We start from the raw sequence: 23,791 nt of genomic DNA on the forward strand, positions 1-23,791 counted from the left end.
CAAACAATGCATTAGGTTGTGTTCACACATTGTGTTTTTGCTGCATTTTTTAATTATTTTTTTTTTCATTAGTTTTATGCAAATAAATTCAAATAAAAAAGCTGCATGTGAGCCTGCATCAAAGTCAGGGAGCCAACATAGGACATATCGGTACGTCCTATTTAAGTAAGGGGTTAATTGTCATAGAAGCTCCAGGTCTCCTATCACTACTACCACCTGATAGCAGGAAATCAGAAACAAGGTGTTTATTACAAAATATAAAAAATAAATAAAAATTAGTATTAGATGAGGTAAGCAGAGGATTGTGAAGTTGGGCATTTTACAGTATGTGCGACACTGATATGCTGCTGATTTTCCATAGCGACAAAAACAACACAAAATTGTGACTTTTTTTTTACAGATTTGCTGTAGAGGAAATCCACAGTGAAAATTCATAACATAAATTGTAATAATATGGATTGAAATTTTGAATTTTGCACTGTAGGATGGCATAGCGCAGAAGCAGAGGGGCCGGGCATGACGGAAGAGGGGCGAGGGGTGGGGTGTGACACAAGGATCCTCAATTTTATATTTTTGAATTTGCTTGTCATGCTGTACCCCACAGGCCCTGACCTAGGTATATTAGAAAATATGAAATACAGGAATTCATCATATATAAATCATCAGCTGACCGAAATCACCATAATATGAATGAGCAAAAAGGAAAAGACTCAGTCAAACAGTCTATAGAATCACGCAATAATAGCATAAATGCAAATAATTGTTGAAAAAATACAAAGTATTTATTATTTTGAGCGTGATACATGCAAGACAGCACAGAAAGAAGTGAATTAAAATCAACACAACAACAGAGGGCGGTGTAACACTGAAGGGGGCCTTTTTTAATTATAAATGCCCAAGGTAATGGGTTTTATTCAAGGAAGAGCCAAATTTGATAAAATGATGGCAGAGATATAAATTACATACAACAGGGATCACAAATACATGTAGCATGGATAATAATCTTAGTAAGATAAAAAATCTGATAATGGTGTTGTCACAAAATACTATAGACAGAGTTTTTACTCTTGAACATAGAGTGGATAGCTGGTATATATAGCATCCACTCAAAGAGATACATAAACCCAATGTTGGTTTATACCAAAAAATGTATGTGATCAGATATACATAGGCACAAATAATCAATGTCTAAGAGCAAAACAATACAAATAGCTATCACAGCTTACTATATAACAGTAAGTATTAGGGTTTAGTAACCCAGCCAGCCACAGAAACATTGTTGCACACCTGAATAATGCAATCACAGATTGAGGCTAAGTGGCGTTAGAAGTAAAGAAGCCCTAATCTCTGATCCCTGCAGGGATAATACCCACCAAATTGGAGACCCCCCCCCCCACAGAGTGCACCGCCCACACCTGACGCGCGTTTCGCAACGGCTTCGTCGGAGGTGTGAGAGGTTGTGGATCCAGTGCCCTTAAATTCCCCCCAATGCCACCTGTTACCCTATAGCGGCGCACGTCGGCTCAGCGACGCCCATCCACCTCTGCATCACGGCGTCCAGGCATCCGCGATACGCAGCCGCGAATCACGGGCACCAATTGGACGCCGGGCGCAGGAAGGAGGGGAGTCACGGGGCCGGCACGCGCACAGGTAAGGGGCTATCACTTGCCATACAATAGCGGCGCGCGACAGTCCGGCGACGCCCATCTCCATCTGTACACCGGCATCAAGGAACCCATACTGCGCATGCGCAACATACGGGTGCTTGTAAGACGTCAGGTACAGAGAAGAGGGGAGTCACGGGACCAGCGCGCGCACAGGCATGAAGCTCCGGGCACCATTATAGTAAAGGGCAGAGGAACGGAAGCTGATGGTAACTCAATGTTATAAGAGACTGGCTAACCAAGATCTATATCCAAGCAGCCCATATATACAGCAAACAACATATATATTAAGTACAGTATATCAATAACAAATATGTTTGCAATATAGAAGGTCCAACTCTGAAAATTCTTTACAGGCATCACCACCTCAGTACTAATTGCGCCAAACAGGGGGAAAAGAAAGGAGCACCAGATCTATAAGAAAAACAAAAATTTAAAAAAAGAAATTAAGGTTTTTTGGACACAAACAACGGCACAAATGCATCGGCACATCTATGAACAAGAATGATAATAAAAGACCAGTGAAGTGGATCGCAGGACAACAAGGGCAATTAAAAAGGAGGCAAGAGGGTTGCAATCATAGAAGAAATGGCTTAAAACTCACAACATCATTTAGGCCTTGCGGCTTTATGGTATCCAATATGGTAATCCATCTAGCCTCCTTTTTATGCAGATGGTTTTTGGTATCACCACCTCTTATCCCTAAACTCACCCTATCGATACCACGGAATTTGAGACATCTCCAATTGCAACCGTTAATATTAGTAATATTACTTAAGTTTATTCTTACTCATAATTTTTTCTTATTTAAGGACCGTTTCTATCTCCAAGAGAGAGGAGTTGCGATGGGGGCGTCTTGTGCGCCCTCATTTGCGAACCTCTTTCTTGGACATTGGGAACGGTCTATTATTTTTCCGGATTCTCAGTTTGGCGCAGTCCATATGTGGCTGCGTTTTATTGATGACATCTTTATGATTTGGCATTTAGTACTGAGGTGGTGATGCCTGTAAAGAATTTTCAGAGTTGGACCTTCTATATTGCAAACATATTTGTTATTGATATACTGTACTTAATATATATGTTGTTTGCTGTATATATGGGCTGCTTGGATATAGATCTTGGTTAGCCAGTCTCTTATAACATTGAGTTACCATCAGCTTCCGTTCCTCTGCCCTTTACTATAATGGTGCCCGGAGCTTCATGCCTGTGCGTGCGCTGGTCCCGTGACTCCCCTCTTCTCTGTACCTGATGTCCTACAAGCACCCGTATGTTGCGCATGCGCACTATGGGTTCCTTGATGCCGGTGTACAGATGGAGATGGGCGTCGCCGGACTGTCGCGCGCCGCTATTGTATGGCAAGTGATAGCCCCTTACCTGTGCGCGCGCCGGCCCCGTGACTCCCCTCCTTCCTGCACCCGGCGTCCAATTGGTGCCCGTGATTCGCGGCTGCGTATCGCGGATGCCTAGACGCCATGATGCAGAGGTGGATGGGCGTCGCTGAGCCGACGTGCGCCGCTATAGGGTAACAGGCGGCATTGGGGGGAATTTAAGGGCACTGGATCCACAACCTCTCACACCTCCGACGAAGCCGTTGCGAAACGCGCGTCAGGTGTGGGCGGTGCACTCTGTGGGGGGGGGTCTCCAATTTGGTGGGTATTATCCCTGCAGGGATCAGAGATTAGGGCTTCTTTACTTCTAACGCCACTTAGCCTCAATCTGTGATTGCATTATTCAGGTGTGCAACAATGTTTCTGTGGCTGGCTGGGTTACTAAACCCTAATACTTACTGTTATATAATAAGCTGTGATAGCTATTTGTATTGTTTTGCTCTTAGACATTGATTATTTGTGCCTATGTATATCTGATCACATACATTTTTTGGTATAAACCAACATTGGGTTTATGTATCTCTTTGAGTGGATGCTATATATACCAGCTATCCACTCTATGTTCAAGAGTAAAAACTCTGTCTATAGTATTTTGTGACAACACCATTATCAGATTTTTTATCTTACTAAGATTATTATCCATGCTACATGTATTTGTGATCCCTGTTGTATGTAATTTATATCTCTGCCATCATTTTATTAAATTTGGCTCTTCCTTGAATAAAACCCATTACCTTGGGCATTTATAATTAAAAAAGGCCCCCTTCAGTGTTACACCGCCCTCTGTTGTTGTGTTGATTTTAATTCACTTCTTTCTGTGCTGTCTTGCATGTATCACGCTCAAAATAATAAATACTTTGTATTTTTTCAACAATTTGCATTTATGCTATTATTGCGTGATTCTATAGACTGTTTGACTGAGTCTTTTCCTTTTTGCTCCTGACCTAGGTATAGTATAGTATATCCAAGTGTTGAAAATGATCATAGATTCACAGTATTATGGTTTTATATGCTGTGGATTATTCTATTGAAGTCTATGGACAAAAAAAATGAGGCTTCCTAATTGACCCCTGTCACGAACCACCGGGGGGGTCACTCGGAAATCCCCCGCGCTGGCTACCAGTACGTCACAATCGGGGGGTAACAAGTGGGGGTCACCCCTCCTTTATACCTCCCGACCGACAGACAGAGCACGTGATGCGCTCTCTAGCGCCCCTCTTATAGTCAGGCCAATTATGGAATTGCCCGACAATAAGCAAGGAGGCCGCTATACTACTTATGCCGATTATTGAAGGGTCCCCGGTGAGAGTAGGGTATATATTCCCCCGACCTCCGCGGGCGGAATATATAAAATCTCCCCGAATCTCACTGGCCTCCCCACAATAATCCTTGGCACAAACTCGCTGCCACCAACCGCTTCACGGTAACTATTAGCCGAACACACAGACGTGGGATTCAAGATCGAGATAACAGAACAGCCCAAGATTAATTATATAATTTAATCAGCCTAAAGCACACTAGAAACTACAATATATACAATAGGGAATCTACAGAATATACATATGTCAGAGTACAGTTACAGATAAAGCATGGTTTACAAACAGGCATACACAGTTCCAGCAGTTACCTTGTGCGTCTGGCCACAGGGGGGCGCTGTAGACCAGGTTTCTAGGATCCTTCCCACAGATGTTTCCTACACGTGACCCCCAGCGAAAGAACACTGGAAAATGGCCGAAGTAGGGTTATCAACCTGGGCAAATCCAGGTCCCCTCCTACCTTAGTGACCTCAGAGGGAGCACTGCTCCACCCCTGGCTGGAGTTATGGACAATATCCACAACATGGAATATGGGCCATAACTTTGCCTGGGAGCGTCGTAGGCGGACGCCAACGCTCTCATTGTGACAGTTATGAATTTAGCTACAGAACGAGAGGACTCATGACTTGTCTACTAGTTCCCCATTGGCTGATATCACGCCTGGGGTACTTCCCAATGTCCTACTCCCATAAAAAAGGTGTGCCAGCATCGTCCGCATGCAGAGACACCATTTTTATGGTTGCCACATTTATCGGAAATATGGCTTGCGAGATATGAACCATATTTTCCTGGAGTCGTTCTGTCTGGATACTTCCAAGCTTGCTAATTAGATAGCAGCCCCTACCACAGGGTCACGGCAGGGAGTCATCCTGTGTCCATTGTTCCCACATCATCTAATCTCCATATCACAGGAGATGGCCATGGAGGTGTAAGTGGAACACAGACCAGTTCCTTTGACACCTATCTGCTAAACAAACCGTTTATCCCTGTGGTAAATTTTCTGATTGAAGGAGTTGTGTGAAGGAAAGGGGGGGTGACACCAGGAGAGGGCTTCCTGACATAACTTGAATATCATGATTTATCGTCATATCTCCGGATTTACCTCACACCTCCCCCCTTTTGAGGGCGCTAGGGGGCAGCACACTCCGGTGTTCCCCCGTGCGCCCGTCCGCGACCTCTCCTTGTCGGGACAGCCCGTCTGCGTTACCGTGGTCACGGCCCCTTTTGTGTCGAATGGTGAAGTTGTATTGCTGGAGCGCCAGGCTCCATCGCAACAACCTGCCATTCGTCCCGGAGACAGTGTGTAACCAGCTGAGGGGATTGTGGTCCGTCTCCACGATGAAGTGGCGCCCGTATAGATAGGGTTGCAGACGCTGCAGGGCCCACACTATGGCCAGGCACTCCTTTTCCATCGTGGAATAGGCCACTTCCCTTGGTAACAGCTTCCTGCTCAGGTACAAGACTGGGTGCTCTTGGCTCGCAGAGTCCACCTGGCTGAGCACCGCACCGAGGCCAAAGTCACTGGCGTCGGTCTGTACTACAAACGGCCGCGTGAAGTCGGCTGCCTGTAGCACGGGCGGGCTGGACAGGGCGTCCTTTAGGGCCCGGAAGGCTGTCTCGCAGTCCATTGTCCAATCGACTGCAGAGGGCAGCTTCTTCTTGGTGAGGTCCGTCAAGGGCTTTGCCAGGCTACTATAGCATGGAACAAACCTCCTATAGTACCCAGCGGTCCCCAAGAAGGACATCACCTGCTTCTTGGTCCTGGGGGTGGGCCAGGATGCGATGGCTTCCACTTTCTCAGGCTCGGGCTTCAGTGTTCTCCCGCCTACCCGGTGACCGAGGTACTGGACCTCGCTCATGGCCAGCTGACACTTTCCCGGCTTGATGGTCAAACCTGCCTGGTGGATCCGCCTGAGCACCTGTGCTAGATGCTCTAGGTGATCTTCCCAGGTGGGCGGGAAGACGGCAATGTCATCCAGGTACGCGGCCGCGTACCCTTCAAGTCCCTTGAGCAGGGTGTTGACCATCCGCTGGAAGGTGGCAGGGGCATTCCTCATCCCGAATGGCATCACCGTGGACTCGTACAGTCCAAATGGGGTAATAAAGGCAGAGCGTTCCCTGGCCTTGCGAGTCAGGGGGATCTGCCAATATCCCCGGCTCAGATCCATGATGGTCAGGTACTGAGCCCCGGCCAACTGATCGAGCAGGTCATCGATGCGTGGCATTGGGTACGCATCGGCGACCGTGACAGCATTGAGCCCCCTGTAGTCCACGCAGAACCGAGTGGTTCGGTCCTTCTTAGGGACGAGGACTACAGGCGAGGCCCAAGCGCTGTTGGATGCCTGGATCACCCCCAGCTTCAGCATCTCGTCAATCTCCTGGCGCATGTGTTGCTGCACCTCCAGGGAGACCCGATATGCTGAACGCCGGATCGGGGGATGATCCCCAGTGTCCACGTGATGGACAGCCAAGTCAGTCCTTCCGGGCTGGTTGGTAAACAACCCCCGGAAGGGGTGTAGGGTGGCCCACAGCTGGGACCGCTGGTCCTCCAAGAGCTGGTGGCCAACCTCCACATCCTCAATGGATCCGCCTGCCCTAACCTGGGCTAGCATATCCAAGAGGGTTTCCGCTTCTCCCTCCTCGGGCAGGTTGCACACGGGGAGCGCACATGCCTCCCGCTCATGATGTGCCTTCATCATGTTCACATGGAAGGGCTTCCGCCTTCCACGGGCAGGGTCCAGGGTGACCAGGTACGTTACAGGGTTGAGCTGCTGGTACACGAGGTATGGGCCTTCCCAGGCTGCCTGAAGCTTGTCCTGTGGTACGGGGACCAGTACCCACACCTTTTGACCCACTTGGTAGGTCCTCTCACAAGCGTTCTGGTCGTACCAACGCTTCTGATCGGCCTGGGCTTGAGCCATATTGTCGTGTACCAGTTGCGTCACGGCCTGCATTTTGTCCCGGAAGCGCATGACATACTCGATAACCGACACTCCAGGGGTGGCCAAATCCCCTTCCCAAGCCTCTTTCACCAGAGCCAGGGGGCCCCGCACACGTCGCCCGTACAGGAGCTCAAACGGTGAGAATCCTGTTGAGGCCTGTGGAACCTCCCGGTAAGCAAATAACAGGTGTGGGAGATACCGCTCCCAGTCACGCCCATAGGAGTCGACCAACATCTTAAGCATCTGCTTTAAGGTGCCATTAAACCGCTCGCACAGGCCATTAGTCTGTGGATGGTACGGGCTGGCCACCAGATGTCGCACCTGGACTTGCTTACAGAGGGCCTCCATCAGCTGGGACATGAATTGGGTCCCCCGGTCAGTGAGCATTTCCTGGGGAAAACCCACTCGGGAGAAAATCTCCAGCAATGCGGTGGCCACCTTGTCAGCCCGAATGGACGACAAGGCCACTGCTTCTGGGTACCGGGTGGCATAGTCCACTACCGTCAGTATGAAGCGTTTCCCGGAGCTGCTGGGGAGGGCCAGCGGGCCGACCAGATCCACAGCCACCCTCCTGAAAGGCTCATCGATGATGGGCAGAGATACCAGTGGGGCTTTGGGGTGTGGCCCCGCCTTCCCCACTCTCTGACAGGTTTCACACGAACGGCAGTAGGCAGCCACATCGGCCCCCATTTTTGGCCAGTAGAAATGCTGGTTTAACCTGGCCTTGGTCTTAGCGATCCCTAGGTGTCCGGCCATCGGAATCTCATGTGCGATCCGCAACAACTCCGTCCGGAACGGATAGGGTACCACTAACTGTCGGTCCCTGGGCCACGCCTCCGGTGAACCCTGCTGGACCGTGACCCGGTACAGCCGTCCTTGGTCCCAGACCACTCGCTCCGAGTCCGAGGGAGGCTGTGCCGCCTGCTCCTTTAGAGCTTTCAGGCTGTCGTCAGCTTCTAACGCTGCCTGAAACCCCTGACTAGATGTGGCCAGAATCGACGAGACTGTCACATCTTCGGTCAGTACCCCGGGACCTGTGTCCTGGCCTCCACCTGACTCGGCTGCCACTTGGTCAGAAGGGGAAGAGCTATCGGACCTCCGGGAGGCCCCTTGGCTTCCAGCACTCCCACTGCGGGTGACAGCGGCCACAGCCGCTGCGACCGTGGGTCGTGCCTGCTCCTCCTCCGTTCCTGACCAAGTCGCCGGTTCAGGCAGACCTACCTGGCTTCCTGACACCCCGGTTGTGGGGGAACCCTGCACCGAGATCTTACCTGGGAGCACTTCCGCTCCGGGACCGGCCCCAATCTCACCTGCCTGTTCCCCTCCTGCAGCAACAGAACCCCGCTGTGAAATCTCTGGGGACCCCACATTTGCTGTGGTAGCCCCCACCCCACACACTGGTCCTCCCCCTGCAGCACCCTGCTCTCTGCTTATCCCTGCAGAGGGCAACAGATCCCAGCTCACTGGCTGATCACTTGTAGAGGCATTGTCACACCTTTCTCTGACCCCCTCCCCTGTCACAGCTGCAGCTGAGTGTGTGTCTATGGTGTCTATGCAAGCAGAAAAATCAGAGTTCACTCCCTCCTCGCTTACATCATTCATAGATAACACATTAACATTGTCCGGAGGCACGTCAGTACTGGCTGAAGGTTCAGCCCTTGGGGGGGGCCCAAACTGGGAGGTTATCTGCCCCAAATCTGTCCCAAGTAGCACGTTTGCGGGGATCCGATCAGTTACCCCCACCTCCCTCACCCCTCGCCCTGCGCCCCAGTCCACATAAATGCCAGCAACAGGCAGCGCCGGGTCAATGCCTCCAATCCCGGAGACAGCGAGGGTTTTTCCAGGTATCAAGTCTTGGGGGGACACCATCTCAGGCCGCACCAGAGTCACCTCCGAGGCGCTGTCTCGCAGTCCTATGGTCACAGACCGGCCGACGGTGACAGGTTGGAAGCTGTCCAGGGACCTACCACCACCCCCACCCACACAATACACCTTGGGCGGCCCTTGGGACGGGGACGGAGCCGGGGCCTTGGGACGCTGAGGGCACATGGCCTTGAAGTGTCCAGGTAGGTTGCACTGGTGGCACCGTCTTGGCTCTGCCACGGGCCTGGAGAGGGGAGTTGAGGGGGACACCCCCTGCAGTCTAGGGGCAGGTGGGGCAGTCGCAGAATTCATCTTACCCCCTCTCCAGGTGCTGCTGGTGGCTGCTCTCCTGGCCTCAGGAGCCCGATTGTTGGTGTAGTCATCGGCCAGGGCAGCTGTAGCCGTGGACCCCTTTGGCTTCTGGTCTCGGATGAACTGGCGGAGATCCTCAGGGCAGTTCCACAAGAGTTGCTCCGTGATGAACAAGTCCAGGATCTCCGGTCCGGTGGAAAGCTGCAGGCCTTGGGTCCAGTGGTCGGCAGCTCGGGCAAGTGCCCGCCGGTGGTCAGCCCAGGAGTCCTTTGGTCCCTTTTGCAGGGTCCGGAACTTCTTGCGGTAGGACTCCGGAGTGAGGTTGTACTGTTGGATCAGGGCCCGCTTGATTGTGTCGTAGCCCTGATCTGCCTCAGTAGGCAAGTCCCCAAGGATATCCAGGGCCTTACCCCTTAAACGGGGGGTCAGGTATTTGGCCCACTGGTCCTTGTCCAGATGGTGCTGCAAGCAAGTCCGTTCAAAAGCAGTCAGGAAAGAGTCCAAGTCTCCATCCTTCTCCAGCACTGGGAAGTCCTCAACACGGACCTTTGGAAGTTTGGTGTCTTGAAGGTCACGTGTGGCTGATGAGGGCCGGAGCTGAGCTAGCTGCAGCTGGTGGTCACGGTCTGCCTGTTGCTGTCGCTCCGCAGCCTCACGCTCTGCCCTTTGCTGTCGCTCCGCAGCTTCACGCTCTGCCTGGCGCTCCGCAGCCTCACGCTCTGCCCTTTGCTGTCGCTCTGCAGCTTCACGCTCTGCTTGTCGCTCTCGCTCCGCTGCCTCCTGCGCTGCCAGACGCCCATGCTCTGCCATGAGTATCTCGTAGGTACCCCGGTTTCCAGCTATAAGACTGGCCATAGCAGCTTGAAGGAGGGCCTCCGAACCTCTCAGGCCGGAGGGATTTGCAAGTGGTGATCTGCGGCACGCTGCAGAGCCAGGTGATTCATTGTCCATTTCAGAGCGGAGGACTGGCATCTGGCTCGTTGAGGACCCTTGGGCGAGCTCCTCCTCATCTTGTCCAGCAGTGCCAGGTTGTGCGGTGTCCTCTGCAGAGCTGTTCTCTGGTGTTGGGCTCTTGGAGGGCTCGTGGACAACCTCCTCATCGTCTCTGGCCTGAGCATCGGCCATTCCTTTGGCTTTGCTCCTGGTGCTCTCAGCCATTGTTGCAGACTTTTGGTCACTGACACAGAACTGACACCTGATGCACCCACACACCTTACAGTATCTGCACTCTGACACTCTAGTGTTGGTCTGGTCTGAAGACCCCAGCAGCCACAGCTGCTGCAGGCAGTCTTTAGTGTCTGGGAGTATGGGTCTCACACTCACACACACTATTATCTCGATCCCACCGCTATGCCACCAATATGTCACGAACCACCGGGGGGGTCACTCAGAAATCCCCCGCGCTGGCTACCAGTACGTCACAATCGGGGGGTAACAAGTGGGGGTCACCCCTCCTTTATACCTCCCGACCGACAGACAGAGCACGTGATGCGCTCTCTAGCGCCCCTCTTATAGTCAGGCCAATTATGGAATTGCCCGACAATAAGCAAGGAGGCCGCTATACTACTTATGCCGATTATTGAAGGGTCCCCGGTGAGAGTAGGGTATATATTCCCCCGACCTCCGCGGGCGGAATATATAAAATCTCCCCGAATCTCACTGGCCTCCCCACAATAATCCTTGGCACAAACTCGCTGCCACCAACCGCTTCACGGTAACTATTAGCCGAACACACAGACGTGGGATTCAAGATCGAGATAACAGAACAGCCCAAGATTAATTATATAATTTAATCAGCCTAAAGCACACTAGAAACTACAATATATACAATAGGGAATCTACAGAATATACATATGTCAGAGTACAGTTACAGATAAAGCATGGTTTACAAACAGGCATATACAGTTCCAGCAGTTACCTTGTGCGTCTGGCCACAGGGGGGCGCTGTAGACCAGGTTTCTAGGATCCTTCCCACAGATGTTTCCTACACGTGACCCCCAGCGAAAGAACACTGGAAAATGGCCGAAGTAGGGTTATCAACCTGGGCAAATCCAGGTCCCCTCCTACCTTAGTGACCTCAGAGGGAGCACTGCTCCACCCCTGGCTGGAGTTATGGACAATATCCACAACATGGAATATGGGCCATAACTTTGCCTGGGAGCGTCGTAGGCGGACGCCAACGCTCTCATTGTGACAGTTATGAATTTAGCTACAGAACGAGAGGACTCATGACTTGTCTACTAGTTCCCCATTGGCTGATATCACGCCTGGGGTACTTCCCAATGTCCTACTCCCATAAAAAAGGTGTGCCAGCATCATCCGCATGCAGAGTCACCATTTTTATGGTTGCCACATTTATCGGAAATATGGCTTGCGAGATATGAACCATATTTTCCTGGAGTCGTTCTGTCTGGATACTTCCAAGCTTGCTAATTAGATAGCAGCCCCTACCACAGGGTCACGGCAGGGAGTCATCCTGTGTCCATTGTTCCCACATCATCTAATCTCCATATCACAGGAGATGGCCATGGAGGTGTAAGTGGAACACAGACCAGTTCCTTTGACACCTATCTGCTAAACAAACCGTTTATCCCTGTGGTAAATTTTCTGATTGAAGGAGTTGTGTGAAGGAAAGGGGGGGTGACACCAGGAGAGGGCTTCCTGACATAACTTGAATATCATGATTTATCGTCATATCTCCGGATTTACCTCACAACCCCCAAACTGGAGGGTCAATAAATTACTATTATTGTCTATGTTAAGGTGCATTTGTGGCACCCCAGTGATCATGGGAGCCACAGTGGCGTTGTTCTCCTCCAGGGGTAAATGCTACAGCCTGGAAGCAGCGGGGAAACCTCCTTGTCAGGTGCAATCACATACACAACACTTCCTAACTCAAGCCAGAAGGGGGAGCTCAAGTACTGGTTGGGACGAACTTCCCTGTGCATTCTGGGCTGGTGAGGGGTTAGACAGTAAAATAGAAAGTGAAACCTCAGAACACGAGAGGCGAGGAAGGAGAACTGTCGCTGTTAGAGAGCTGTTGTCGAAGCTTTCCAGAACCGAGCGCAAGAACCAGGACACCGGGGTCCTCGACTGTCGGGTGCTAAAGGCCCAGCAGTAAAACCCAGACAGCAGGAGATTCCACATCTCCTGGCGCACCAGAGACTCCCAAGGCAAAGTAGCACCATAGAGCCCAGGGCCGCAAAAATACAAGCGGGCCCTGCATCTGGATCGCACTGCCCGGCACAAAGGAGCAAGGATAAAGCATCTAAGGAGAGGGACGCTGTGCTGCTTCAGGCCACAGCGACCCATTCTGAGAGCGCTCTAAGGAAGGCCTCCAACCCACCTGGGAAGGAGAGATCCCCACTGCTACCGGGCTGACCGGACCACTGTAAATCGGGACCATAAAAACTGACCAGTAAAAGGTAAAAGAAACTACCAGTCTGTGTTGTCCAGTTACTGTCGATGTACTCAGCCCTGCACCCTAGCGTGCACCACCATAGACTGCCACCCCCATCATCCTCCCTGGGGCCCGCTCTACCTGTGGTGAGCAGAACCATTCCAGCTGCGATACCATCAGCCCCAGAGGACAGCACCCACAGCGGCGGCTAATCCCTGGCCACATACCACAGGTGGCGTCACGAGACAATCATCCCACATCTTTCCCCTTTTATTGTACACCTCGAGGCCACGAAGCCGGGCAGGGCCACCCGTGACATTCCAGACCCAACATCACCAGTCCGGCGACAAGTACCTCTAACCCCTGCCCCGTGGGTGCTACACATTCTCATACCTCCCACCTTTATTGAGCTCACAGCTAGGTCAGCATATGACATTCAAGTTATTCCATAGATCAAGAAAGGGGCCAACGTAAATGTTTTGGTCTATCAGGCCTTAGTATTGTGGTGTAATGTGCGTGGGTATGCAGCTGTACATTACCAAGCACAATGCTGAGCATTGGATGGAGTGGTGTAAAGCTGCCACCACTGGACTCTGGAGGAGACGTGTTCTGTGCAGTGACGGATCACACTGCTCTGTCTGTGTCTGATGGATGAATCTTGGTTTGGTGAACGACAGGAGTATGTTACCCCCTGACTGCATTGTGCCCGCTGTAAAGTTTGGTGTAGGAGGATAATGCTCTGAGCTGTTATCAGGGAATGGCCTCAGCAATTTACCGTATCTCTAGTAAAGAGAATTCTTAATGCCTCAGCTCAAGACATTGTGGACATTTAGGAAGGCCCTTTTATGTTCCCTATGACTTTGCCCAGTGCTCAAGGTCTAAAAAGACATGATTGGGGGGGTTTGATGACCATCCGCATAGGGCTCCAACCTCAACCCCATCCAACACTTTGGGATGAACGAGAACAGAGATTGTGAGCCCGGCCTCTCCCAAACATCAGTGTCACCTCACAAATGTTCTCCTTGATGAAGGGGCAAAAGTTCCCACAGATGCCTCCAAAGTCTGGAAAACTCCTCCCCAGAGGAGCAGGAGCTGTTATGTCTGCAGAGGAGCCGACTCCATGTAAATGTCTATGGATGTAGAATGGAAGGTGAGGAACGCTCCTTTAGGTGTAATATGGAGGGGGCGCATACTTTTGGCCATATAGTGCATATCTCACAATTCAGTGGATGGTGGAGACATAATACATAAGCTAAAATCCATCCACATAAAACCGTTAATCATTATATAAGTATAAAGCGATGGATATACAGTATTACCCAGACATCCCGTTGATCTGAATGGGTCTTACTGTGTAATAATCAGTTTCTCCTGTGGTGGCGCTGTAGGGAATGAACACTTACTGCCAGGTTTTCTCACAGATGACTGCCTTGTAATCTACTTATTGTCAAGTATCCCCTCTAATACATAATGTCCATAGCAGACCACCCCCTTAAAAAAATAAAGATATCTAACTTTTAACATCCTGGCCGAAAACAAGGTCAAGAACATGTATTTTCTTGGCAATTTCTTGTCCAGATTCGCTTCTTCTGAGCTCTCGGCCTTGCTCTTGGCGGTATTGTCCTCTCTCCACTCGATAATGCATTCCTATTACTTCCTGACAGGAAGAGTCTGTGTTTTACTACGTCAATTACTGGCTGGAGATTCATGAATAAAACAATGTCCAAAATAATAGATTTCTCCACTTCGTTCATCTCCGTTATACTACAGAATAAACAGAATATATCACACTGTGATAGGAGACGTCCTGGTTCTGACAAGTCCGTCACCTATCATTGAGGAAAGACAGAGCAAGCTTCTTTCCACCTATGAGCCACTTCCTTTCCTCCCTTGTCTCCTGAGTTCATCACTCGCAAACACAAAGATAGTGCTGCTGCTTTCTAGTAAGTGTTTATGTAGCGCCCCTGAGACCCTCAGGGCACTACGGGAAACTGCATCCTCTTGGGGATGCAGGACCTACCCCCTGGGACCTGGAGTACCAGTGCCGATTCCATCAAAACATGACCAAAATCCTAGTTCACCACTCCACACTGGGCATAGAGGATTAACCATGTATAGTTACTGTACATGGTTAACCCTCTATGTATAGTATAGGGGATAGTCGCCATGGGAACAAGTCCCTGGGTATAGGAGAGAGTCGAGCACAACACAGGAGAGGTGTACGGACGTGCCTGAGCTGGGTCCGTGTAACTGTGACCCCGGGGGCACAGGAGAGAGGTCACCAGGACGGGTAACGGAGATACCACTGGGACCGCAGCATACACAGGGGCCTAGGTCAAGCGCAAGTTTTAGAATGTATGGCAAATACCTGCCCGGTGAGGACACATTCACGGACTTCACCGAACCAAATAATCTGAGGGCATCAGCAGTAAACTAGGATCGGGGTTCGGACACTTACCTCCCCGCAGGGTCCGCACTGCCCGCCGTATGGAGAAGGAGACTGTACCCCAAAAGGGACAGTCGGGACCTCCAAACGTTCCACGCTACGGGGACCCAATCAACAAAGAGTGGCGGGGACAGAGCAACCTGGGTCACTACATTGGCACTGGCCCTCCAAGGAACCTCAACCAGCAACCCCTGAGTCCACAGTGAGTAGAGACTGTTAAAGACAACCTGGTGTGCTCTCCGTTATTGCCCCCGTTACATCTCCCAGGCACAGCCCTACCTGTGGAGGGCCTACCATCACAGCTGCCACTACCATAAGCCCTGGGAGTACCCACATTGAGCAGCGGCGGTTCTCCATCCTTAACCGCAACCCACAGGTGGCGTCACATGACAAAAACTCTTTACTCCCCTGTAAATACTCCCATTAACAAAAGGGGCCCAGAGCACGGGACCGGGCAACGGCCACCAGAGTGACATTCCCATTTGTTACCGCTCGGAACCGAGTACCCCCTTCCCTGGGCGACACATTTATATCATCTCACTACACTGCTCAGTACTGCTCCTCCATGCTGCTCCTGCTACATAGAGGCGTGAGAGCAGGACACAATGCCCCTCAGTGATGTTCCTGGTCCACCATGCAGTCCTGTGGATCGCAATGCCCATCACGACATGCCACTCACCCTACCGGTCTGGTTCATTTTGGATGACCAAAGAGAAGACCGATCTGAAGCGAGCGGTGGACTGGGCGGAAAGTGGTACGAGAAGTGAGGGCCACACCTAGGATAGGGGAATATATTATTTTATTATTTTTTAACCCCTTCCCACACCTGATTGTTATCCTTTGGGGTCTCAGAGCATAATAAACACTGTTTCAGGGCAGATCAATTCAGATAAAATGTTATTAATATTGAATCAAGTCTGCCTGAATTTCGGGAGATTTGCACATCTCTATTTCCGATAATAGCGTAAAATCAGGGAATTTCTCATCTAATATAACAATACATAGGTCCTAGCAACTTTCTCAAGGTGCCTGTTTTCATAAAAGCTTTAATTTGGCAGAAAATACCATTTTTTCTTAGAATTGGGTATCGCTTCTCTGTTATTCCTCCTGAAAATGTGCTACTAGGTGTTATTATTCCTCTTAATGACACCATAAGACTATAAACAATTCAGCCCAACAACGTGGATATGGAGAATAGTGTATAGGGACACTACCGATTGCCTAGGAGAATGGCAACATGCAGAGGTCAATACAGTTATGCATTTCCAGGAGGAGTAATAGAGGGACTTCTCAGTACAGAGTTCAAACACAAGATGCTCCTGTATTTCTGTTTTATGGTAAAACCGTTTTTAGTACAACATATATGTGACAAGCTATAGCCGCGCTTTACAAGGGTCATAACTACCGCAGCGCTGATAGGCTTGTTATCCATAGTATAGATATTGCATAAAATCTATAGAACATTATAAGTGAGCTAAGTTTATGGCCTCGTGATCAAAGTGCAGATTATACATAGAAACACATCACACAGGATAGTACAGTGACAGCCTGTGCCAAACTACCATGTGGCCAATAACCCCACTATCTGAAGATCAGCCATTAACATTTAACTATCATGATTATATACCGGCTGATCAATTAAATTCCATTCTGTGGTCATGTTTTTATGAGAAAAAACACCAGATTTCACAATAGAAACTACATATATTAGTAAGAAGATCTTTTAGACCTGAGGAGGCCGGTGTACTTACTTTGAAAATCCATATCAGACCAGCTGTATAAGTCATTTTGTTTGATATTATAATTAGAGATGAGTGAACCCGATGTTCGGCTTTCGAGGCGAACACCAACTTTTACAAAGAAAACGAGAGTTCGGAGTTGGAGTTAAGAAACTTTATGTATGCTGACCATTGGCGCGAGCCGCTTGCAGTGTCTGAACGGCTTGCACTGGGGGTAACAATAGCGTGATCAGATATAGTGTGCATTCCCCCCCCCCAAAAAAAATGGAAAAACCCTGCCCACCCTCCCCCTGAAGTATTCTGCTTATGGCTGGCTATATGTGGGTGGAGACTCAAACTGCCAATCAGTGACTTCTATTGTGGTTCAGGCCAAGAATCAGTGGAGGTACGGTTCGGCTGCAGGTTCCGAACCGATCTTCCACTGGTTCGCTCATCTCTAATTTTAAAGAGCTCTGATTGGATTTGTCACTCTTGGGCAAGGGATAACCCAAACATAGAGGTTAAAACGGGGATGGAAAGGGAGCGGAGGACCCTGATGATAGGGAGCAGGGGACAGGTCACTCCTAACACTAACCTGTGTTTGATTCCTGAGCTCCCCTATCTTCCCTTTGCGAGTCACTCCCCTTGTTGCTGTCATGTGCCTAACCCCTTGCTGTCCATCGACTCACCCTGGCTAGTGCAAAGACTGGTGAGTGCACTAGACTTCACCATTATTGTAATAAGACATAGCGGAAGGAAGATAGACAGGGGAACATAGACGAAAAGGATATATAACAAATGTCACTGCTGCAGCCAAACACCAAGGCTGTAGGTGACACGGCTCCCACAGCTTCCAAGCTTCCTCTCTCCACAGTGACCAGTTCAGAATGAATGTAGTTCTATAACCAGCATCAGGTGATGGAACATGTGACTATTTAAAGGGAAGGGGAGTAATCACAATCAGTCTGCACCTGAGATTGAACTAACCAGGAGCTACCAGCAAGTAAAGAGTCCTTAACTCTTGCTGCTACAAAAGAAAACAAATATGCTTAAAACCCAAAGACTCACAAGGCAATGTGAGACTTACACTCCCTGACAGAAGTTCTGTCACTTATCCATGTTATGTAAATAAAAGCTTATAACCTGACTTTAAATTCATCCATTGGTTTTATAAATTACTCTTTTGAAAGCTGAAACCCTCCCAAATTTGGTTTAGGTTATGGTAATAAAGTTGCTGCAAAGTTGAAATATTGATCATTTAAGCAACACAGAAAGGTCAGATTTTGGCAAGACAAAAGTTTTGCTGCCCACAGAAAGTAATGTGAAATTCAAACAAATAATTAACTTCTAATACAAAGATATGTTGCATAACATTGTTGAATGAAGTTGTGGTGCTATTAGAGCCATATTTAATATTTTGTGTGACTTCCATGAGCTTGAAGGACTGCATCCATGCGGTTCAACAATGATTCATACACTTTATGGATGAAGTCATCAGGAATAGCAAAGAATGCAGTCTTACATGCCTCCCAGAGTTCATCTAGATTCTTTGGTTTTGTCTTCCAAGCTTCCTCTTTCATCCTACCCCAAACATGCTCAATGATGTCCATGTCTGGTGACTGGGCTGGCCAGTCCTTGAGCACCTTCATCTTCTTTGCCAGGAGGAACTTTGTTGTAGAGATGGGTGTATGAGATGGAGCACCATCCTGCTGCAGAATTTGGCCCCTTTTATAATTGGGAATGTAAGAGGTAGCTAATACGTCTTGATATGTTAGGCTATTGATATTGCCTTCCACCTTGCAAATGTTTCGAACACCCCCATACTGAATGTAACCCCAGACCATGATCTTTTCACCACCAAACTTAACTGTTTTCTGGATCCATACGGGCTCCAGTAGGTCTCCTGCAGTATTTGCGGCGGCTGTGGTGTAATTCAACTGAAAATTCATCAAAGAAATCCACCTTCTGCCACTTTTCCAGTGTCCATCTGTTTAGCAGGCTGTGGGACTTGGCAAATGCCACACTTTTTTTAATTGCCTTTTGTTTAGTGCTGGCTTCTGGGCACTGATTCGACCATGGACTGGGCACTGATTCGACCATGGAGGCTATTTCGAGACAGAATCCTACAAACTGTTCTAGTTGACACAGGGACTTGAGGTGACCAGTCCTGTTGGAGCTCTGCTGCAGTGGAAGAGAGGCTGGCTTTGGATTTTCTAACCAACAAACCGTTCCTCCTGAGCAGTTGTCTTCCGGCGTCTGCCGGACCTGGGCTTGTCAAAAACATCTCCATTCTCTTCAAATCATTTTTTAATTCTTTGTACTTGACGCTGAGACACATTAAAGGTGCAAGCCACCTCTGCAGTGGATCTGGTATTCAGCCTCTTGATAATCAAGGCTTTGGTCGCAGGGTGGATTTTTGGCATGTTGTCAGAAGTCAAGTTGCAGTTCAACTGAAGGTCTGGGGTGCTGGGTTTCTTTTTATACACACCCACTAATTAACCGGTCATTTAGTGAGCACAGGTGAGGATGTAAACTAGGATTGGGTGCATTATATGACAAGGCGACAAAACTTTTGTCTTGCCAAAATCTGACCTTTCTGTGTTCATTAAGTGATCAATATTTCATCTATGCAGCAACTTTATTTTCATAACCTAAAGCAAATTTGGGAGGGTTTTAGCTTTCAAAAGAGTAATTTATAAAACCAATGGATGAATTTAAACTTAGGTTATAAACTTTTATTTACATAACATGGATAAGCGACAGAACTTCTGTCAGGGACTGTAGAGCCCAAACCTGTCACACGTCTCCCAAGGACAGTAGACCCTCATGACAGGATTCATACAATTCTCATCTTCATGTCAGGATTTTTAAAAAAAAATTACATTCTAAGGCTATGTTCGCACGTTGCGTTTTTCCCCGCGTTTCTGCAGCGTTTTTATCAGCAGCGTTTTTGCGCTAAAACGCATGCGTTTTTGTTTTCCAGCAAAGTCTATGGGAAAAGCAGAAATCCTGTCTGCACTTTGCTTTTTTTTCTGCAGCGTTTAATTTGCATATTTTGGGTCAAAAACCATGCTGAAAAAGAAGCAGTGTTTCCTTAACATTGGAGTCAATGAGAAATGGCAAAATGCAACCAAAAGCACAATTCCTGCGTTTTTCATGCTTTTTTACCTGCTTTTCCACTGCGTTTTTGGCTCCAAAAACGCATGCTTTTCTGGCCAAAAATTAATGGGTTCTAATGTTCCTTTACACACACACAATAACCGAAAATTTAAATGTTAAAAAACAATAAACTTTACCTATTTTTCTGTTAAAATGTGCATAACCACTATTTTTTCATTAAAATTGATAATTTTCCATATAGTTTTATTAAAGGTTAATTTTATACTTTTTTTCTCTTTTTTCATTCTTTTTGACTATTTCAACTTTATTTCTCAGTGTCTTGATCTACAAAACGCATCTGCAGAAACGCAGGTGAAAACGCAGGTAAAAAGCGCTGAAAACGCACTAAAAACGCGGAAAATACGCATGCGTTTTTAGCGCTAAAAAATGGTCAAAAGCCATTTGGTCAAAAACCAAGGGAAGGAAAACGTGCAGAATAAACTGCAGGTACTCCGACGCAATGTGCGCACATAGCCTTACTCAGGTTTATAAATTGCACCATCAGTTCTCATCAGGTGTAAGAGATCTGCATGCAGACTGCATTATGAAATCTGGTGACAGATCCACTTTAACAAGATTGTCCACTACCAGACAAATGAATATTAATTATTAATGAGTGCAAGGATGTAAAAAAAAGAAAAATCGATATTTACCTCCTGGACTGGTGCTGCTCCTATAGACATTGCGTCGGCACTGACTCACAATGTTGGCGCTGCAGAAAATCTTACAATAATACTTACTGGCTGCATCTAGATGGAGTGGGAGTGGGAGATTCAGTCTTAAGGGGGCTTTACACGATATCGTTAATGTTTTATCGTCGGGGTCACGTTGTTAGTGACACACATCCGGCGTCATTAACGATATCGCAGCGTGTGACACTTACCAGCAACCTTAAGCGACCTCAAAAATCGTGAAAATCGTTCACCATGGAGAGGTCGTCCCAAAACCAAAAATCGGTAATGGTTGTTTATCGATGTTGTTCGTCGCTCCTGCGGCAACACACATCGCTGTGTGTGACATCGCAGGAGTGAGGAACGTCTCCTTACCTGCCGCCGGCCCCAATGCGGAAGAAAGGAGGTGGGCGGGATGTTACGTCCCGCTTATCTCCGCCCCTCCGCTTTGATTGGCCGGTCGCTTAGTGACGACGCGGTGACGTCGCTGTGATGCCGAACGTCCCTCCCCCTTGAGGGAGGGATTGTTCGGCAGTCACAGTGATGCCGCCGACCAGGTAAGTGCGTGAAATGCTGCCGTAGCGATAATGTTCGCTGCGGCAGTGATCACACAAAATTGCATGCACGACGGGCAATTGCTAGCAATATCGTAGCATGTAAAACCCGCTTTAGATCATTAGCAGAATGGAGAGCAGGGGTAGGATTCTTTATGCTAATTATGTGTCACCCAGGGAATGGGGTACTCAGTCCCGGGCAGTTCACTATTTAGGAATGTCACTTTGGTGGCCATTGCCCGGTCGTGTGCCCTGGGGCCTTTTTGAAAAGGGGTTATTTACATAGGAGATAAAAGTCATTTATGTGACGCCACCTGCAGATTGCGGTTAATAGGATGAAGCCGCCGCTGCTTAGTGGAATTACCCCTGGGCTGATGGGGATGGTAGCTATGGTTGTAGGCCCTCCGCAGGCAGGGCTGAGCCAGGGGAGTTGTGAGATGAGAACTTTTGCACTTTGTAATGAGGCAGACCACACCAGGGTTGTAATGAACAGTCTCTACTCACTTTAACCTGTGGACGGCTGGTTCAGGTCCCTGTATTCCAGTGCCAGTTTAATGACTCTGTTTCTCTGTCCCCAGCAATCTCAGTGTAGTTTCGGCCCCTGTAGCTTGAAGCGGTTTGGGGGCCCCGACCGTCCCTTTTAGGCAGCAGTCTCCTTGTCCACATGGCTGGCAGTGTGGACCCTGTGGGGAGGTATGTGTCCAAACCCCGATCCTTGCTTTACTGCTGATGCCCCCGACTCTGTAGGTCAGTGAAGTCCAATGCTGGTCCCTCCACTGTGCAGGAATTTGCCAGGCCGTGTGAAGCTGTCACCTGACCTAGGGTCCTGTGCCCCGTGCATGCTTGGTTCCAGTGGTGCTCCCTCGTACCGTCCCTGGTAATTTCACTCCAGAGGTACTCGTTTGCTCCTATTCTGGCAACCTACTCCTGGGTCACCGTTACACAAACCCAGCTTGAGGCACGTCTGCTCTCTTCACTACATTCTACAGACTGTCTGCAGTCCCCTCACACCAGGTTGGCTAGTTCCTGGACTGGCTTCACCCTCTAGGTGACCATCCCCTTATCTAACTAACCCATTAGCCCTGGTGTGGAGTGGGGAACTAGGATTTTGGTGTTTGCAGGTGTTACTGACACTGGTGTTCCAGGTCCCAGGGGGTAGGTCCTGCATCCCGTGAGGATGCAGTTCCCTGTAGTGCCCTGAGTGGCTCAGGGGTGCTACAATTATATAATGCAGTCCATGTAGAGAAGATGTGAACCGCAATATAATGTCACTTCACGGAAACTTTCCTATTCCTTTTGTAGGTAAAGGAATCGTCATGCTGATCCCAGAACCCATCATAAACGCAACCGTGACCCAAAATGTCCTCCTTTCCGTTGAATACAATGCTAACGGGACCCCATGGATACAATGGCAATACATGACGAGCTGGAAGGCGCAGTGTATCATTGAGTGGAAGGTGAACTCTTACGTTAATGTTTCCGCCAGTTATGCCGGTCGGGTTCACAGGTTTGAGAACGGCTCCATACAACTTCAGAATGTGGAAGTGAGAGACACTGGTTTCTATATGATCACAGTGAGTGATGACTTTGGAAGTACCAAGCAGAGCACAATTATCCTCAATGTTCATGGTAGAAATTCTCTCCTCCTCTCTTGGCGTTTTCTTATGTCGGGCTTTTCAGCTGCCGCTGTTTTCTTCATGACCGTTTCTCGTTTCAGAAATCCGCTATGAAGAGTTCTACTTCGTGGCTGTCTTCATTGCCTTTCTGGCTGCCGGATCGGCCGTGTTAGTCTGCCTCATGTGGATCTGCAACAAATGCATTAACATCGCCCAGAGGAGAAAGCAGCATCGGAGAGGTAACTATGCTCCCAAATACATACATTACTTGCTGCGTTGGCATGGGCAAGAAAACACCCACGATAGTGGATGCAGGCGATGGAATTGCTCTTGGAGGAAGAGCCGCCAGCAAAATAGTAGAAATGTAGCATCTCACACTAGTGCTGGGTTCACACGACCATTGTGGAGATCTGAGGTTGTGGCTTGTATTAATCACCTCGGCAGGTTAACAATGCAATTATTTTAATTTCTTCTATACAACAACGTTTGGTAGATGGCCAAAATGAGATGCCCCCAGTCCACGAGATCTCAAATCAGGATTGGTAGTTCCTCTGCCGCCGTATCAGGAGATACCCACTGTCTTCTAACTTTTGGTTGGCCCACAGCTTTTGTATCTCCCGTCAGTATGGTCTGCAGTCACAGCCTATGCTCCTCCAGACGACGAATACTGCAACTGTAGCGTGTGTATCCAGCTCCAGCTGGCAAAATCAGTCCTTAAGGATAGTTCCTCAAATCCAGACGA

General features: G+C 48.9%; 1 protein-coding gene across 1 annotated transcript in view; it reads left to right on the forward strand.

Moving 5' to 3' along the window:
- VSTM5 (V-set and transmembrane domain containing 5) overlaps positions 1 to 23,791 on the forward strand; it is a 67,895-nt gene that overhangs the window by 34,881 nt on the left and 9,223 nt on the right. Inside the window, exons 2-3 of the mRNA XM_075334686.1 lie at positions 22,736 to 23,062; positions 23,151 to 23,288. Of these exons, the coding sequence (XP_075190801.1) occupies positions 22,736 to 23,062; positions 23,151 to 23,288 (465 nt within the window). The remainder of the gene's footprint in view (positions 1 to 22,735; positions 23,063 to 23,150; positions 23,289 to 23,791) is intronic.

The sequence above is a fragment of the Anomaloglossus baeobatrachus genome, chromosome 2 (assembly GCF_048569485.1).
Source record: "Anomaloglossus baeobatrachus isolate aAnoBae1 chromosome 2, aAnoBae1.hap1, whole genome shotgun sequence".
Lineage (NCBI taxonomy): Eukaryota > Metazoa > Chordata > Amphibia > Anura > Aromobatidae > Anomaloglossus > Anomaloglossus baeobatrachus.